General features: G+C 33.0%; 2 protein-coding genes and 1 pseudogene across 2 annotated transcripts; 1 reads left to right on the top strand and 2 right to left on the bottom strand.

The window, feature by feature from the left end:
• Nucleotides 1-1,529: 1,529 nt before the first annotated feature.
• LOC18103912 (squalene monooxygenase SE1-like) lies at nucleotides 1,530-6,077 on the top strand (annotated as a pseudogene).
• Nucleotides 6,078-6,762: 685 nt separating this feature from the next.
• Nucleotides 6,763-7,677, bottom strand: LOC127904085 (protein CYSTEINE-RICH TRANSMEMBRANE MODULE 11-like). Its single transcript, XM_052445864.1, has 3 exons — nucleotides 7,384-7,677; nucleotides 7,011-7,278; nucleotides 6,763-6,927 (listed from the first exon to the last, which is right to left on the bottom strand). Exons 1-3 carry the CDS (start codon nucleotides 7,418-7,420, stop codon nucleotides 6,909-6,911), a joined length of 324 nt encoding a protein of 107 aa, XP_052301824.1. The 5' UTR covers nucleotides 7,421-7,677; the 3' UTR covers nucleotides 6,763-6,908.
• Nucleotides 7,678-11,004: 3,327 nt separating this feature from the next.
• Nucleotides 11,005-11,787, bottom strand: LOC112325750 (protein CYSTEINE-RICH TRANSMEMBRANE MODULE 10). Its single transcript, XM_024592751.2, has 3 exons — nucleotides 11,509-11,787; nucleotides 11,221-11,401; nucleotides 11,005-11,136 (listed from the first exon to the last, which is right to left on the bottom strand). Exons 1-3 carry the CDS (start codon nucleotides 11,543-11,545, stop codon nucleotides 11,124-11,126), a joined length of 231 nt encoding a protein of 76 aa, XP_024448519.1. The 5' UTR covers nucleotides 11,546-11,787; the 3' UTR covers nucleotides 11,005-11,123.
• Between the last annotated feature and the right edge of the window lie 4,926 nt (nucleotides 11,788-16,713).

Below are 16,713 nucleotides of genomic sequence, written 5' to 3'. Positions count from 1 at the left end.
TTTCACCATATATCCTCGACTATTTCAATGGTGAGACAGAAGAAACGAAGCTTCAGCTAGGAAGCAAGCAACTTTCACTTGTTTCTAATGTCCAGACCAAGTGTTCTCAAAACATACTGGGAGAACTTTCCTAGCTAATCGATATGAAGTTGCATTAATCTTTTTCTAGACAGATTTGATGCCCAAATGAAACAAAAGAATGGTTCAATTTTCAGGAATTTCCCAGTATTTATTTGATCAAATTTGTTTTTTTTTTTAAAAAAGCTCGTGTCAGGGCAGCTCATTCAGAAAATTAGATTTTTTTTCCTAGCAGAATGTTTTTCTAAAAGCTTAAAAGAAAAGGGCTGCCAAAGCATTTTTTTAATAGAATGTTATAAACTCTACACGAATTGAGATCCTCCATTCATTTCAATTTCATAGATAGATCATAAATGGACTTTGCTCCGTTTGTTAGAAGGTAAAATATGAGTAGCTAGTGACTGATTTGGGTCTCTACTGAAGTCTCAGGCTCACAAGGACAAAACATTTCTGTTGTGGGAAAATTATAATTTAATTCCTTTTTTATTATGTTGCGATTTAGTCCTTTTGATTTTGAAAATAATAAGTTAATCCCCTGACTGTTAAATTCATATTAAACTTCATAAATTGCCCTTCTCATATGCCCGTTCTGTCATATATACTTATATATTATAATGCATTAATTATGTGCTTAGTATTATAAAGTGTTTTTTAAAAGTGTTGTTTTATTTTTTTACTTGAAAATATATTAAAATAACTTTTTTTCAGAATCTTTTTATAACATTAACACATCAAAATTATTGAAAAAAAATATTAATTTAATATTTTTTCAAGATAAACATATTTTTAGAAAGTAAAAAAAATAAAAGAAGTTTATCCTTTCAACAAATTCAACAATCAATAATTTTTTAAAAAACAATACTCAAGCAAACCCATATCTTTACTATACTTAGATGAACTCTTTTTTTTTTTTTTTTTGGAAGAAATGATATTTTCACATAAAAATATCAACTTTTTATTTTGCTTGTAATAAGTGATTTATATAAAATAGGCCAAAATAGATAGGTAAAGACCTTACAGGACCTTTAAATATTAAAAAGAATTAACTAAAAATAAAGAACATTTTAGGAAAAAATTAAAAATATTATGGAAAACAAATTAAAGGACTAATTTACAAACAAATGATTTTTCATTTTGGTATCATGGTTGTTATGACTACATGTCTTTGGTCAAGCAAACATGTGATTACACGAAAAAATCTTAGATCTTAAATGAAGAGCTTCCAAACGTCAAATAGACTTGTCAAGTGAACAAGTGATCCTAAGCTCTGTATACATTGCCTGATGATAACAAAAATGGGTTCAATAACTTACTTTGTGACAATAATGTAGCAACAAAACTGTCAATCTCCCCCTGTTTTGGATCCCATGGTTTTATTTGAAAGGAATTCATTGCCTAAATGTTTTACAGAAAATGTCAAAACTTTGCTGTTTTTTAAGCCTATAAAAGGCATGGTATCAGTCCCGAGCTCTTTGACTAAAACAGAAAGGGAAAGTCTAGAAGTAGTGAGTGGTAACAACACCATTCACCCCTTGTTTTCTTAGCAATCTCCAGATATGGGATATCAGTAATCTTTTGGGAGGAGTCATTTTTCTGTTTTGAGGTTGATTTTAGTTTATCATGCAAAAGGAAAGAAAAAGGTTAATGTTTCAAAGGATTTTCAGAGGGACAGAAGTTTGAAGAGCTCTGAAAGTGGAATGGGCAAGTTATGCAATGTTGAAAGTCCAGATATAATCATTGTTGGTGCTGGTGTTGCTGGCCCAGCTCTTGCTTACACTCCTGGAGAGGTGACAGACATTCCATGTCAATTGCTTCTGTTGGAAAGATTGCAGGAGAGAATTGCAATCTCATATTTCTGTACATATTGCAGGATGGTCGAAGAGTGCATGTAATTGAAAGAGACTTGACTGAGCCTAACAGAATTGTTGGAGAACTCCTGCAACCTGGAGGTTACCTGAAATTAATTGAATTGGGCCTTGAAGGCGAGCCAGAACCTCAATATATCTGTAGAACTAGCTAAGCTTCTCAGTGTCAAAACTGTTAAAACAATTAAGATGAAACACAAAAAGGAAGCTAGAATTTTGAATAATCTGTATATTATGAATACTTAGTCTTAACCTAAATACAAATAAAATATATATAGGTTAAATTGAAAGTACTATTCTATTCTTAATAAATAAGACTACATAAATATTATTTAACATCTCCCCTCAAACTCACGATACGGCAGCTACAAGTATCGAGAGTTTGCCAACCAGAAAACGAAAACGAGAGATGGAATGCGTCTTGGTAAAGAAATCTGCAATCTGCAAGGAAGAAGGAACAAAAGGCAAAGCAATGATGTCATGCTTGAGATGATGACGAGTAAGATGGCAATCGATCTCAATGTGCTTAGTTCGCTAATGAAAAATCGAGTTGTGAGCAATCTGAATAGAACTCTAGTTGTCACAATACATAGGAGTATAATGAGAAAATGAAACTCCCATATCAGCAAGTAACCAACGTAACCAAACAATCTCTTTGGTAGTAGATGTCATAGCAGGATATTCTGCTTCGGTGGATGATTGAGAAACAATAGATTGTTTCTTACTTTTCCAAGAAATAAGAGAATCACCTAAAAAGATACAGAACCCGGTAACAGACTTGCGATCTGTGGGATCACTACCATGATCAGCATTAGAGTATGCACGCAACTCCAAGGAAGAGGTGAATGAAAGTAAAAGACTCTGAAAAACTGTACCCCGAAGATATCACAAAATATGAATAACAACTGCCCAGTGAACAGTAGTAGGAGAAGTAACAAACTAACTAACAACATGAACATCATATGCAATATCTGGACGAGTACTGGTGAGATATACCAAACTCCCAACAATAGTGCGGTATAAAGTAGGATCTATCAAAGGTAAACCATCAGAAGAAGAGTACTTTGCGTTAACCTCAATAGGAGTATCTACAATCTTGTTATCAGTAAGTCTAGCTCGCTCAAGAATATCTGCAACATATTTTGACTGAGAAAAAAGGTAACCTCTAGGTGAGTATCCTACCTCAATACCCAGGAAATATCGAAGATAACTCAAATCCTTCATTTCAAATCGTCTAGCCAACTCTGTCTTCAAAACTGAAATACCATCGATGTCATCGCCAGTAATAATCATGTCATCAACATATAAAGACAGAATGATACGACATGCATCAGTGCACTTAATAAAAAGAGCAGAATCATGACTGCTAGAAACAAAGCCAAGAGATGAGATCACAATAGAGAATTTCTCAAATCAAGTACGGGGTGCTTGTTTGAGACCATATAATACTTTCTTAAGCTTACAAACATATCTAGAGTCATGTGAAATACCGGGAGGGGGTGCCATATAAACTTCTTCTTGAAGATCTCCATTTAAGAAGGCATTTTTAACATCAAGCTAAGAAATATGCCACTGACGAATCGAAGTTACGACAATAAGAGTATGAATAGTAGTCATTTTTGCAACTGGGGCAAATGTCTCCTCATAGTCTATACCATACTGTTGAGAGTATCCTTTTGCAACCAGCCTAGCTTTGTATCGCTCAATAGACCCATCAGAATTAGTCTTGATCTTATACACCCAACGACAACCAACAACACTCTTACTAGGAGGTAGAGGAACTAGATCCCAAGTATTTGTCTTATGCAAAGCAGAAAGTTCCTCATCCATAGCTTGCTGTCAAAGCGGATCAATAATTGCCTCTTTATAGGAAGATGGCTCAAAGAGACAATGAATAGAAGCTAAAAAGAAAGTAAATGATGAAGAATAACAAGAATAAGCAAAATCTAGTAGTTTTGTGGACTTATGAATGCGGATGGACTTACGAATGCAGAAGCAAAATACCAAAATTGGATCCGCGAAGTTGTGTTAGGGATTAAGTCTTGTTTCATAAAACCAGTTCTGATACTAGGTTAAAACAATTAAGATCAAACACAAAAAGGAGGCTAGAATTCTGAATAATCTGTATATTATGAATGCTTAGTCTTAACTTAAATACAAATAAAGTATATATAGGTTAAACTGAAAGTACTATTCTACTTTTAATAAATAAGACTACATAAATATTATTTAACAAAAACTATCAGAACTGTAGCAGTAAACGTTAACTATATCTTTGTGTATCTGCAGACCGTGTGAGTGAAATTGATGCTCAAAGAGTGCTTGGATATGCAATCTTTAAAGATGGGAAAAGTACCAAACTACCATACCCCTTGGAGAACTTCCATTCAGATGTTGCTGGAAGAAGCTTTCACAATGTCCGTTTTATTCAGAAAATGCAAGACAAAGCATAAAACTCTTTTCGCGTAATCTTTCATGGACATTCATTATACTTGCTTAAGTTCTATTCCATTGTAGTATTTCAATCATATGATCTTTCCGGGGTAGTTGCATAATTAATAATGTTTCCTTACAATCCGATTTTCTTGCAATGTTTTCTTCAGGGTTAAATTGGAACAAGGAACGGTAACAACTCTCATTGAAGAAAATGGGACTATTAAAGGAGTACAGTACAAAACCAGGGCTGCAACAGAGTTGGGAGCATATGCTCCATTAACAATTGTCTGTGATGGCTGTTTTTCGAATCTGCGGCGGTCTCTTTGCAATCCTAAGGTGAGGATCAGTGTTGCCAAATTGCAAAACAATCCCTTCGTTGAAGTTTTGTGATCCTGTGTGCTAATATTGAAGTAACATATAACCTTTTCCACAACATAGGAATTTAGCTTGCATAATTTAATCTTCCTTGCCAACTGAAATTTAATCTTTCCTTTTGCATAATTGATATCCCATCGTGTTTTGTTGCGTTGGTGCTGGAAAACTGCAACCTTCCATATGCAAATCATGGACATTATGTTCGGGCAGATTCATCTCCAATCTTGTTTTATCCTATTAGCAGCACTGAGATTCGCTGTTTGGTAGATGTTCCTGGACAGAAAGTACCTTCCGTTTCTAATGGTGAAATGGCTCGCTATCTGAAAGCTGCAGTAGCTCCCCAGGTTACTACAATTCACTTCAAGCAATATTTATGTGAATTCTTACACTAACACAATGGAATTACTCTAATTTATGTTTGAGATCAACATGTGCTTCTCACTTTTCTGATTCAAAAGAATAATCAAGCAACTTGGGCATTTCAGATTCCTCCTGAACTGCACGATGCTTTCATTTCGGCAATTGACAAAGGGAGCATAAGAACAATGACAAACAGAAGCATGCCAGCTTCTCCTCACCCTACTCCAGGCGCCCTTCTAATGGGGGATGCATTCAGCATGAGGCATCCTTTAACTGGAGGAGGAATGGCTGTAGCTCTGTCAGACATTGTGCTACTACGTGACCTTCTTCGACCTCTGCAGAAGCTCAATGATGCATCTTCCCTTTGCAGATATCTCGAGTCCTTCTACACCCTGCGTAAGGTAAGACGAGCCATTTAAAATCCTAATAAAGCTTGTCGGAATTAACATAAAAAGACACCAATTTTAACCAATGATTCATGTATCTGTTTGCAGCCAGTGGCATCTACCATAAACACATTGGCAGGTGCCCTATACAAGGTGTTTAGTGCATCACCTGATCCAGCTAGAAACGATATACGCCAAGCATGTTTTGACTATTTAAGCCTTGGAGGAGTTTTTTCGAATGGACCCCTAGCTCTACTCTCTGGTCTAGATTGGTTCTCCATTTCCTTGCAGTGGCTATCTATGGTGTCGGCCGCTTAATGCTTCCCTTACCATCACATAAGCGGATATGGACAGGTGCTAGATTGATTTCGGTAGGTATCTCAATGAACTTTGAATCTGTAGAAATTGAATTTGTTATCAATTTTTCTTCCAAATTCTGTTTCTAAGATAGACTCATGTGGAAGCAAGATTTTCTAACATGGTTAACATCTTTCCTATAATAAAGGCTGAAGGAATTAGACAAATGTTCTTCCCTGTAAGGGTACCACCATACCACAGAGCTCCTCCGATTGCATGACAGAATGGATAGAGCGATTTTCCATCAAGAACTGAAACTAGTTTGCATGAGCAATTCACGTTTGTGAGATCATAGCTTAGGTCTCCATTCTTGTAGAAGTCATACAACTGTAATTTTTTTTATTTGTTCTTCAACTTGGGAACATGGTATCCCTCGTGAATTTTTACTAAATTTTTTTTATTAGTAACATCATTACATTAAAACTATCAAAAAAAATTTTAAAATTTTAATTTAATGTTTTTTTTTATACCAAACACACCTTTAAAATACATTAAAAAACACAAGTACAAATGTAATGTAAAACAACCTATAAGAGTATATACAATGATTAGTTATGTTTCATTGCATAATTCTTTAGCCTTTCTTTTCTTTTCTAAAGTCTACAGTCTCCATTCCCACTCGTGCAGGTTACGCCATGGAGCCTGTCTGTCCCATTACCAAGCTGCTCAACGTTCAAAACACAAACTAGTCTATAGCCCTTCTATCAGCAATTTGATTAATGTACTGAGATCCTTTTTAAGATTTCGCCACTGATTAGGATTGCATGCTAAATAGAGAGCGGTTAAATTAAAAAAAAATTACTTAGAATTATTTTTATATATTTTTAGATTTTTTATATATTTATATTAAAAATAATTTTAAAAAATAATTATTAACATACGCTCAACTCAAATAAACGTGAAGCACGGAGAATATAGCGTGGATAAAGCATACGTAGTCCGTACAGTGACATAAAAAGAGCGAAAATAATTATGATTCCCAACAAGAAACACAAGGGAAATAATTACAAGCTGCAAATTTTACAGAGAATCATTCATAAAAGCACGCGTCCTAGAGGCAGCAGCAGCAACTGTCACATAGGAAAAAGATAAATAAATAAGTACACAGTGAATCGTTATTTAAATAAAAAGGGGAAAAAAAATGCTCAGTTACCATCCTGTGCAAAATTCATCATCCCTCGTTCTTTCTGGAGGAGGAGGAGGAGGTGGCTGTTGGAGGTGTTGAGGACCATATTTCGTAGGGTCACTAACTGGAGGTGGTGCCACATCAGGACCGGCTTCATAGTACCCTTGCACTGATGGTGAACAAGAACATTTAGGAGGGCGAGGAGTAGTAGGAGGACGAGGACGACGACGAGGACGAGGACGACGACGCACCTCCTGCTTTGGTGGCCATGAAGTAGATGGTGGAGGATATACTCCTGAAAATCATCAATTTAGTAAACAAACAATTGATTAACTTCCTCAATCACAGAAAAAAAGTGGAAAAAAAAAGATTTTCAGAAGCCGAACATAAATTCAATTACCTGCGGAAGCTTTATGGTTTTTGCTGTCGTAACTCATTGTTGAAATGATCACCTATGAAAAACTTATTTGGTATATGGAAAAACCAAATGAATGAAACGAAATATTATGTTTTATAGACTTGGCTAAGGTTTTCGTCGATGGCGACTTCTGACATGCATGGAAAAACTAGCTAGACGACCCATCATTTTGTGACGATTGGGATTTCTTTCAATAATAATTCAATCCATTTGTTCAAAGAAGCAATGTGGAATCTGCCTTCGTTTTCTAACTTGAATTGCATAGAAAATGGACAGAAGGTTCCTCCGAAATCATATTAATTAATCTCATAATTTAATTAAAGAAATTTGTGTTCCACATAGATTTATTGATAAGTACCCCCAGATACATGAATCAACGGATTCAGTTTTTGAGCATGAGTCCCACAGAGATTTGTGCACATGGATTCTCCTTTGTTTTAGTGCTTTACTTCCATTCTTTTCCTTTCGTTTTTCCTATTTTTCCATTGGGTATTGGACTTATTACCAAACTATCAGTCCAAGTATGTGGGGTCCTGGGCCTGGCCCGCAAAAATGTACAAAACGACCAAACGGAATATAATAATAATAATAATAATAATAATAGCAGTGCTACGAGGGCATCTTATTATTATTATTATTATTATTTTTCAAGTGGGTGCAGGTGGGCAACATATTGACCTTGATGGTACCCTTGAACTGGTGGTGGGTAAGATATTTGGGGCGCACCAGGAGGAGGAGGAGGAGGAGGAGGCACCTGCTGGCTTGGTGGCGGATATGCTCCTGAAAAATCAATAGCAAGTTAGCAACCCATCAATTTATCAACTTGATTAACCATATATAAACAAAAGACTAGTAATATTATTGACAACTTATTTCATTATAGGATTATAGTTAATTAATTTTGCATACCTTGAGATTGATAGCTGGTATTGTGGTACTGACTCCTTTTTCGAAATCAATAACTCACAAGAAACTTAAGCACCTAGCTAGCTAGGAAAATGTTTCACATTGACAGTGCTAAAGATATTCAATGTCACCAGCCAGATTCCGAGTTAGTGACCGGCAAGATAGAAGCACTTCTATGAGGACATCTTATTTACGTTAAGTTTCCAATATATTTATTATAAAATAAATTAAATAAAACTCGTAACATTTTGTAAATTTTCAAAATAATGCTTCATAATACTTATTAAAATATAAAAATCTAAACTTTATAAGAAATAGTGTAATAATTAAGTGTTTAAGACATTAAATAAAAAAATAAAAGAAAAACCTTCACATAAACAAGCTAGACATATCAACAAATAAAATAGCAAAAACTTTTAATAAAATCAACATGCTAACAAAACTTGAAAACTTAAAAATAATATTAATAAAAATGGGTAAGTTTAATCAATTTAGTGAGAAAATAACATTTAATATATATCATAGATATAATAAATTAAAAAATAAACTGATTGATATATTCATTATCAACATTTAATATCAAGGTTTTAAAAAAATTAGACATCTTATATATTTATTATCATGAAACCATATTTTAAACAACATTAAATAACATTTATATATTCATTCTTAATGGACTGGTGTGATTCAATTCAATTGGTTTCATAAGTTTTAAATTGAAACCAAACAAATTTTTCTTTTAATTTTTCTAATTAGTGTTTTCAATTTTTTTTCTTGGTTTGTGCTGAAATAATAAAACAGATTTACATCAAAATATGTGTACAAGGAAATTAGTTACAGAAAACATGTGTGAAAAACTAACAAATTAAGATAATTTCCCACAAGGTGGATTCCAAGAGATGTGAGCTATGAAGAATTAAAGTCACAGAAACATTCGAAACAACACAGACAACTGTGTCAAAAAGACAACTGTGTCACAGAAGCATTTTTTTAATAGAATGTTATAAACTCTACACGAATTGAGATCCTCCATTCATTTCAATTTCATAGATAGATCATAAATGGACTTTGCTCCATTTGTTAGAAGGTAAAATATGAGTTGCTAGTGACTGATTTGGGTCTCTACAGAAGTCTCAGGCTCACAAGGACAAAACATTTCTGTTGTGGGAAAATTATAATTTAATTCCTTTTTTATTATGTTGCGATTTAGTCCTTTTGATTTTGAAAATAATAAGTTAATCCCCTGACTGTTAAATTCATATTAAACTTCATAAATTGCCCTTCTCATATGCCCGTTCTGTCATATATACTTATATATTATAATGCATTAATTACGTGTTTAGTATTATAAAGTGTTTTTTAAAAGTATTGTTTTATTTTTTTACTTAAAAATATATTAAAATAATTTTTTTTTCAGAATTGTTTTATAACATTAACATATCAAAATTATCAAAAAATAATAATAATATATTAATTTAATATTTTTTTGAGATAAACATTTTTAAAAAGAATTAACTAAAAATAAAGAACATTTTAGGAAAAAATTAAAAATGTTATGCAAAACAAATTAAAGGACTAATTTACAAACAAATGATTTTTCATTTTGGTATCATGGTTGATATGATTACATGTCTTTGGTCAAGCAAACATGTGATTACACGAAAAAATCTTAGATCTTAAATGAAGAGCTTCCAAACGTCAAATAGACTTGTCAAGTGAACAAGTGATCCTAAGCTCTGTATACATTGCCTGATGATAACAAAAATGGGTTCAATAACTTAATTTGTGACAATAATGTAACAACATAACTGTCAGTCTCCCCCTGTTTTGGATCCCATGGTTTTATTTGAAAGCAATTCATTGCCTAAATGTTTTACAGAAAATGTCAAAACTTTGCTGTTTTTTTTTTAAGCCTATAAAAGGCATGGTATCAGTCCCGAGCTCTTTGACTAAAACAGAAAGGGAAAGTCTAGAAGTAGTGAGTGGTAACAACACCATTCACCCCTTGTTTTCTTAGACAAATGTTCTTCCCTGTAAGGGTACCACCATACCACAGAGCTCCTCCGATTACCTGACAGAATGGATAGAGCGATTTTCCATCAAGAACTGAAACTAGTTTGCATGAGCAATTCACGTTTGTGAGAATAGCTTAGGTCTCCATTCTTGTAGAAGTCATACAACTGTAATTCTTTTATTTGTTCTTCAACTTGGGAACAAGATATCCCTCGTGAATTTGTACTAAATGCCTAATTTATCAACTTAATCTATATGATACCAACATTATTTATACACTTTGAAAGTTCATATGTTTCCTTTACAAGCCGAACACCGAGATGTGGCAATTAAAGTCATTAATAGCATAGTTATAAGATACCACCCAGGTTATATCTATTTCGAGGCTCATGGGTTGAAGGTTTAGTTGGATCAACTTAATCTTTGATTTAAAACAAAAAGAATTGAAATGATATTGTTTTAAGCTTTTAAAAAATCGAGTTGTGTTTAATATTGCAATGCAACATATCTTTATTAAATATATTTTTTAAAAATATTACAAAAAAAACCTTCAAAAAATACTAATTACCAAACAATCTGATATTACCCTCAAACATTTAGCCTGGCCATCAAAAGTTGTAGCACGGAGAAAAATATTAATAATTAAAGAGCAACGTGATTAAATGTTAAACGTAGTACGTACAGTGACATAAAAAGAGCGAAAATGATTATTATTTCCAACAAGAAACACAAGGGAAAAACAATTATAAGCTGCAAATTTTACAGAGAATCATTGATAGTCCTTCAAAGCACGCGTTCTAGATTCAGCAGCAGCAACTGTGTCACATAGGAAAAGGATAAATAAATAAGTACACAGTGAATCATTATTTAAATAAAAAGGGAAAAAAAATGCTCAGTTACCATCCTGTGCCAAAGTCATCATCCCTCTGACTAGTTCTTTCTGGAGGAGGTGGCTGTTGGAGGTGTTGAGGACCATATTTCATAGGGTCACTAACTCGAGGTGGTGCCACATGAGGACCGGCTTCATAGTACCCTTGCATTGGTGGTGGACAAGGAGGAGGAGGAGGAGGAGGATATACTCCTGAAAAATCATCAATTTAGTAACCCATCAATTGATTAACTTCCTAAATCACAGAAAAAAAGGGGAAAAAAAAAAGATTTTCAGAAGCCGAACATAAATTCAATTACCTTCTGAATCTTGATACTTGTTGCTGTCGTAACTCATTGTTGAAATCAAGATAGGATCACCTATGAAAAACTTGTATTTGGTATATGGAAAAACCAAATGAATGAAATGATATGTTTTATAGAGTTGGCTAGATGTTCTTTAAGGTCTTCGTCAATGGCGGCTTCTTACATGCATGGAAAAACTAGCTAGACGACCTATCATGTTGTGACGATTGGGATTTCTTTCAATAATAATTCAATCCATTTGTTCAAAAAAGCAATGTGGACTCTGCCTTCGTTTGCTAACTTGAATTGCATAGAAAATGGACAGAAGGTTCCAGAAATGAAACTTTAGTCTGCTTTTAGATGGTCAAGATAATGAAAATAATAATTGATCTTCTAATCAAAACGAGACAACAAAAATAGCTCGAAAGCCTTGAATTGCATAGAAAATGGTGGCTCTCTCCTGTACGTAACCCATATTTATTAGATTAAGACACGCCATCAAATTAATTTGAACTATATATTGCTATTTTTCTAATTAAATGGAAATATAATTCATTCTTTATAAACAGAAACCTGATCAACTTATTAACTGTATCTTAATATTATTAATAAATTATGTGTGTATTTGTGATATTAATGGTAAATCTATATTTCTTTTCAAAGAGTTGAATCTTCTTTTTCTTCTTCTTTTGATTAATATGGGTATCCGGATCAGCTTGCGCGCAACTCAACTAATTCCACGGGTCCTGAAATTAATGACCATTTAAACCTCTAGTGACTATCATATTAGCAACCACATTACTCCATTCTAAAATCATAAAAAAAAAAAATTTTTAATCCCAAATTATTATCACTCTGCTACTAAATGGTTTAAAAAGTTGAATCTTGACACTAAAATAGAGAGACCTTTCTTACACCGTTTCATTAATTAATTAATTAATCTCATAATTTAATTAAAGAAATGTGTGTTCCACGTAGATTTATTGATAAGTACCCCAGATACACGAATCAAATTCAGCTTTTGAGCATGAGTCCCACACTGATTTGTGCACTTGGATTATCCTTTGTTTTTGTGCTTTACTTTCATTCTTTTCCTTTTGTTTTTCCTATTTTTCCATTGGGTATTGGACTCATTACCAAACTATCAGTCCAAGTATGTGGGGTCCTGGGCCTGGCCCACCAAAATGTACAAAACGACCAAACAGAATATAATAATAATAATAATAATAATAATAGCAGTGCTACGAGGGCATCTTATTATTATTATTATTTTTCAAGTGGGTGCAGGTGGGCAACATATTGACCTTGATGGTACCCTTGAACTGGTGGTGGGTAAGATATTTGGGGCGCACCAGGAGGAGGAGGAGGAGGAGGAGGCACCTGCTGGCTTGGTGGCGGATATGCTCCTGAAAAATCAATAGCAAGTTAGCAACCCATCAATTTATCAACTTGATTAACCATATATAAACAAAAGACTAGTAATATTATTGACAACTTATTTCATTATAGGATTATAGTTAATTAATTTTGCATACCTTGAGATTGATAGCTGGTATTGTGGTACTGACTCCTTTTTCGAAATCAATAACTCACAAGAAACTTAAGTACCTAGCTAGATAGGAAAATGTTTCACATGGACAGTGCTAAAGATATTCAATGTCACGAGCCAGATTCCGAGTTAGTGACGGGCAACATAGAAGCAGTGCTATGAGAGCATCTTATTTACGTTAAGTTTCAAATATATTTATTATAAAATAAATTAAATAAAACTCGTAACATTTTGTATATTTTCAAAATATTCTTCAAAACCACTTAAATCAAATAATACTTATTACAATATAAAAATCTATACTTTAAATGAAACAATATAATAATAAAGTGTCTAAAACATTAAATTAAAAAAAATTAAAAAAAAATCTCACGAAAGAAACTGAGACATACCAACAAAAAAAAAATAGCCAGAACTCTTAACAAAATCAACCTACTAACAGAAGTTAAGAACTTGAAAATAATATTAATAAGAAGGGATGAGTTCAATTAACTTGGTGAGACAATAACATATAATATATATCATAGATACAACAAATTAGAGAATAAACTAATTGATATATTCATTATCAACATTTAATATCAAGGTTTTAAAAAAATTAGACATCTTATATATTCATTATCATGAAACTATATTTTAAACAACATTTTTATATTCATTCTTAATGGACCGGTATGATTCAATTCAATTAGTTTCATAAGTTTTAAATTGAAGCCAAACTAATTTTTCTTTTAATTTTTTTCTTGGTTTGGTTTTTTTAATTAATTTTTTTCTTAGTTTTATCAGCTTATCCATATTTTTTTCACCCCTAATAATTGTTATAAAAAAAGTACAATTTGGATGGAAATTAATGTGGAATGGAAAACCTGAAAACTGGATAAAAGTCCTCAATTAAGAATTTCTAAAAGTCGGAGGGTAAAACCGATACCAAACTCTAATTTTGAAAGAGCGATTCCATGATTGATTGCCCATTTTGTTGAAATAATAAAACAGATTTACATCAAAATATGTGTACAAGGAAATTAGTTACAGAAAACATGTGTGAAAAACAAACAAATTAAGACAATTTCCCACAAGGTGGATTCCGAGAGATGTGAGCTATGAAGAATTAAAGTCTGCAGAAACATTCGAAACAACACGGACAACTGCGTCCAAAAGATAAGAAAATTTGTCCCCTCAGGTGTGTGTGGGTGTTTATACACACACACACACACTCTCTTTCTCTCTCTGTGTGTAAATTCCATTGCAAATAATAATTCATCGTTATATATATATATATAACGATGAATTATTATTTGCAATGGAATTTACACAGAGAGAGTTTTGAAATGCTCAGTTACCATTTATGCTTCTTCTTTTTCAGGAGGGGGTGATATTTTGGTGTGTTCAGCACCATTTGTCGGAGGGTAATCAACTGGATGTGGAGCAACATACGGACCAGCTTGGACGGGTAGTGCATAAGCTTGCGAAGGAGGAGGACACCGCTCCCCAGCTGGCTCGGTGGCGGTGGATACGCTCCTAAAATCTTACCGTGAGATTGGTAGGTGTCATCTTTTGAAACCAAGACTTGATTTATTCCAAGAAACTTTAATTAATACTAAGCTTTTATTCATTGATAATTAACACATGTCACCCTTATATTTAAAAGAAGTTCATAGAATCAAGATAAATTTAAACTATCTTTTTCTAACAAGGATTTTAAATATTAATTTAATAAAAAACCTAAATACAAATCTTTTTAAACTAGGAATATTTTTACTTGATTCTAAATATATCAAAAGGGAATCTTTCTCCTATTTCAACATTATCGGCATCCTTTTCTATAAACATACTTCATATATTCTTGACGAATTCAAAGAATATTCTTGATTCCATTATCTGCTTCTGTACATATGATTTCCTATTTGCAGAGAACAATAATTAGGATCAAGTCAATTTAAAGTACAACCAAAAGGCTCGTTTTTATTTTTTTTATTAATCCAATTTTTAGTCTATCATATTTCATCACGTCTTTTGACCCTTGCTTGCTAGCATCACTGGACAGATGCTTAAGAACATGAGGCACAAACACGAGTACAGAGGAAATACCTCAAAGGGGTTGAACTTCTTGCCTCAGGAAGTCAGGAACTCGATATTTGGTATTGAAATGGGCATGTCTCTTTATGTTTTTCAATTTATAACTCCTAGATATATACAAATTTACAATAAAGATAAACACAGAAACAGAGACATGAGAAGAAGAACAAATTCGAATGTGATTTTCTTCTCTTCTTGGATCTATCCCGCTTGTATATAAGTACAAGTTGAGGTGCCACTACGCTTCCCAAAGTCTATTCCGTTGCCAGAGGGAAAGGTTAAATGGACACTTAAGGTCAAGATTCGGGGTAAATAAATATTACCTCATCATCAAATTCTTGATGAACATTTAGACAATACTATTATTGTAGAATTCTTGTGACGAGCTTGATGCTTCAACCCAGCACATCTTGAATCCTGCGATGTCCTATATACTTCTTCAATAATCAGTCCTTACAAAAGTTATTGTGGGATGAATTTTGATTGTAGCTCTTTCTGACATGCACAAATTATAGCTTGGGGCCCTTTTATCTGCTTTCATACTAGTATATCCGAATTCTGTTGATTACTCTTTCGCTGCATGTCAGATGGTGTTTGGTTTCAGGTTTGTGTTTTAACCTCTACCCAAAAACACTTTGAGAGACCATCTCCTTTTGCTATTATGTTGAAGGAGTCGCACAAAGAATGAATTCATGTGCTTTCTGCATCTTTAATCCTAGATCATCTATGTTTCAGCATATATCCTCGACTATTTCAATGGTGAGACAGAAGAAACGAAGCTTCAGCTAGGAAGCAAGCGACTTTCACTTGTTTCTAATGTCTAGACCAAGTGTTCTCAAAACATACTGGGAGAGCTTTCCTAGCTAATCGATATAAAGTTGCATTAATGTTTTTCTAGACAGATTCGATGCCCAAATGAAACAAAAGCATGATTCAATTTTCACGAATTTCCCAGTATTTATTTGATCAATTTTTTTTCCCTTAAAAAAAAGCTTGTGTCAGGGCAGCTCATTCAGAAAATTAGATTTTTTTTCCTTGCAGAATGTTTTTCTAAAAGCTTAAAAGAAAAGGGCTGCCAAAGCATTTTTTTAATAGAATGTTATAAACTCTACACGAATTGAGATCCTCCATTCATTTCAATTTCATAGATAGATCATAAATGGACTTTGCTCCATTTGTTAGAAGGTAAAATATGAGTTGCTAGTGACTGATTTGGGTCTCTACAGAAGTCTCAGGCTCACAAGGACAAAACATTTCTGTTGTGGGAAAATTATAATTTAATTCCTTTTTTATTATGTTGCAATTTAGTCCTTTTGATTTTGAAAATAATAAGTTAATCCCCTGACTGTTAAATTCATATTAAACTTCATAAATTGCCCTTCTCATATGCCCGTTCTGTCATATATACTTATATATTATAATGCATTAATTATGTGCTTGGTATTATAAAGTGTTTTTTAAAAGTGTTATTTTATTTTTTTACTTGAAAATATATTAAAATAATTTTTTTTTCAGAATCTTTTTATAACATTAACACATCAAAATTATTGAAAACAAATATTAATTTAATATTTTTTTCAAGATAAACATATTTT

Source organism: Populus trichocarpa, chromosome 12 (genome assembly GCF_000002775.5).
Source record: "Populus trichocarpa isolate Nisqually-1 chromosome 12, P.trichocarpa_v4.1, whole genome shotgun sequence".
Taxonomy (NCBI): domain Eukaryota; kingdom Viridiplantae; phylum Streptophyta; class Magnoliopsida; order Malpighiales; family Salicaceae; genus Populus; species Populus trichocarpa.
The sequence above is the reverse complement of the archived record's forward strand: the minus strand, read 5'-3'. Positions and strand labels throughout refer to the sequence as shown.

Bases quoted from the DNA above. Each gene is read 5' to 3' on its own strand.
- LOC127904085 (XM_052445864.1), bottom strand. From the start codon at position 7,420: ATGAGTTACGACAGCAAAAACCATAAAGCTTCCGCAG. The intron at 7,279-7,383 runs GTAATTGAATTT...GATGATTTTCAG, and splicing joins AAACCATAAAGCTTCCGCAG to GAGTATATCCTCCACCATCT.
- LOC112325750 (XM_024592751.2), bottom strand. From the start codon at position 11,545: ATGAGTTACGACAGCAACAAGTATCAAGATTCAGAAG. The intron at 11,402-11,508 runs GTAATTGAATTT...ATGATTTTTCAG, and splicing joins CAAGTATCAAGATTCAGAAG to GAGTATATCCTCCTCCTCCT.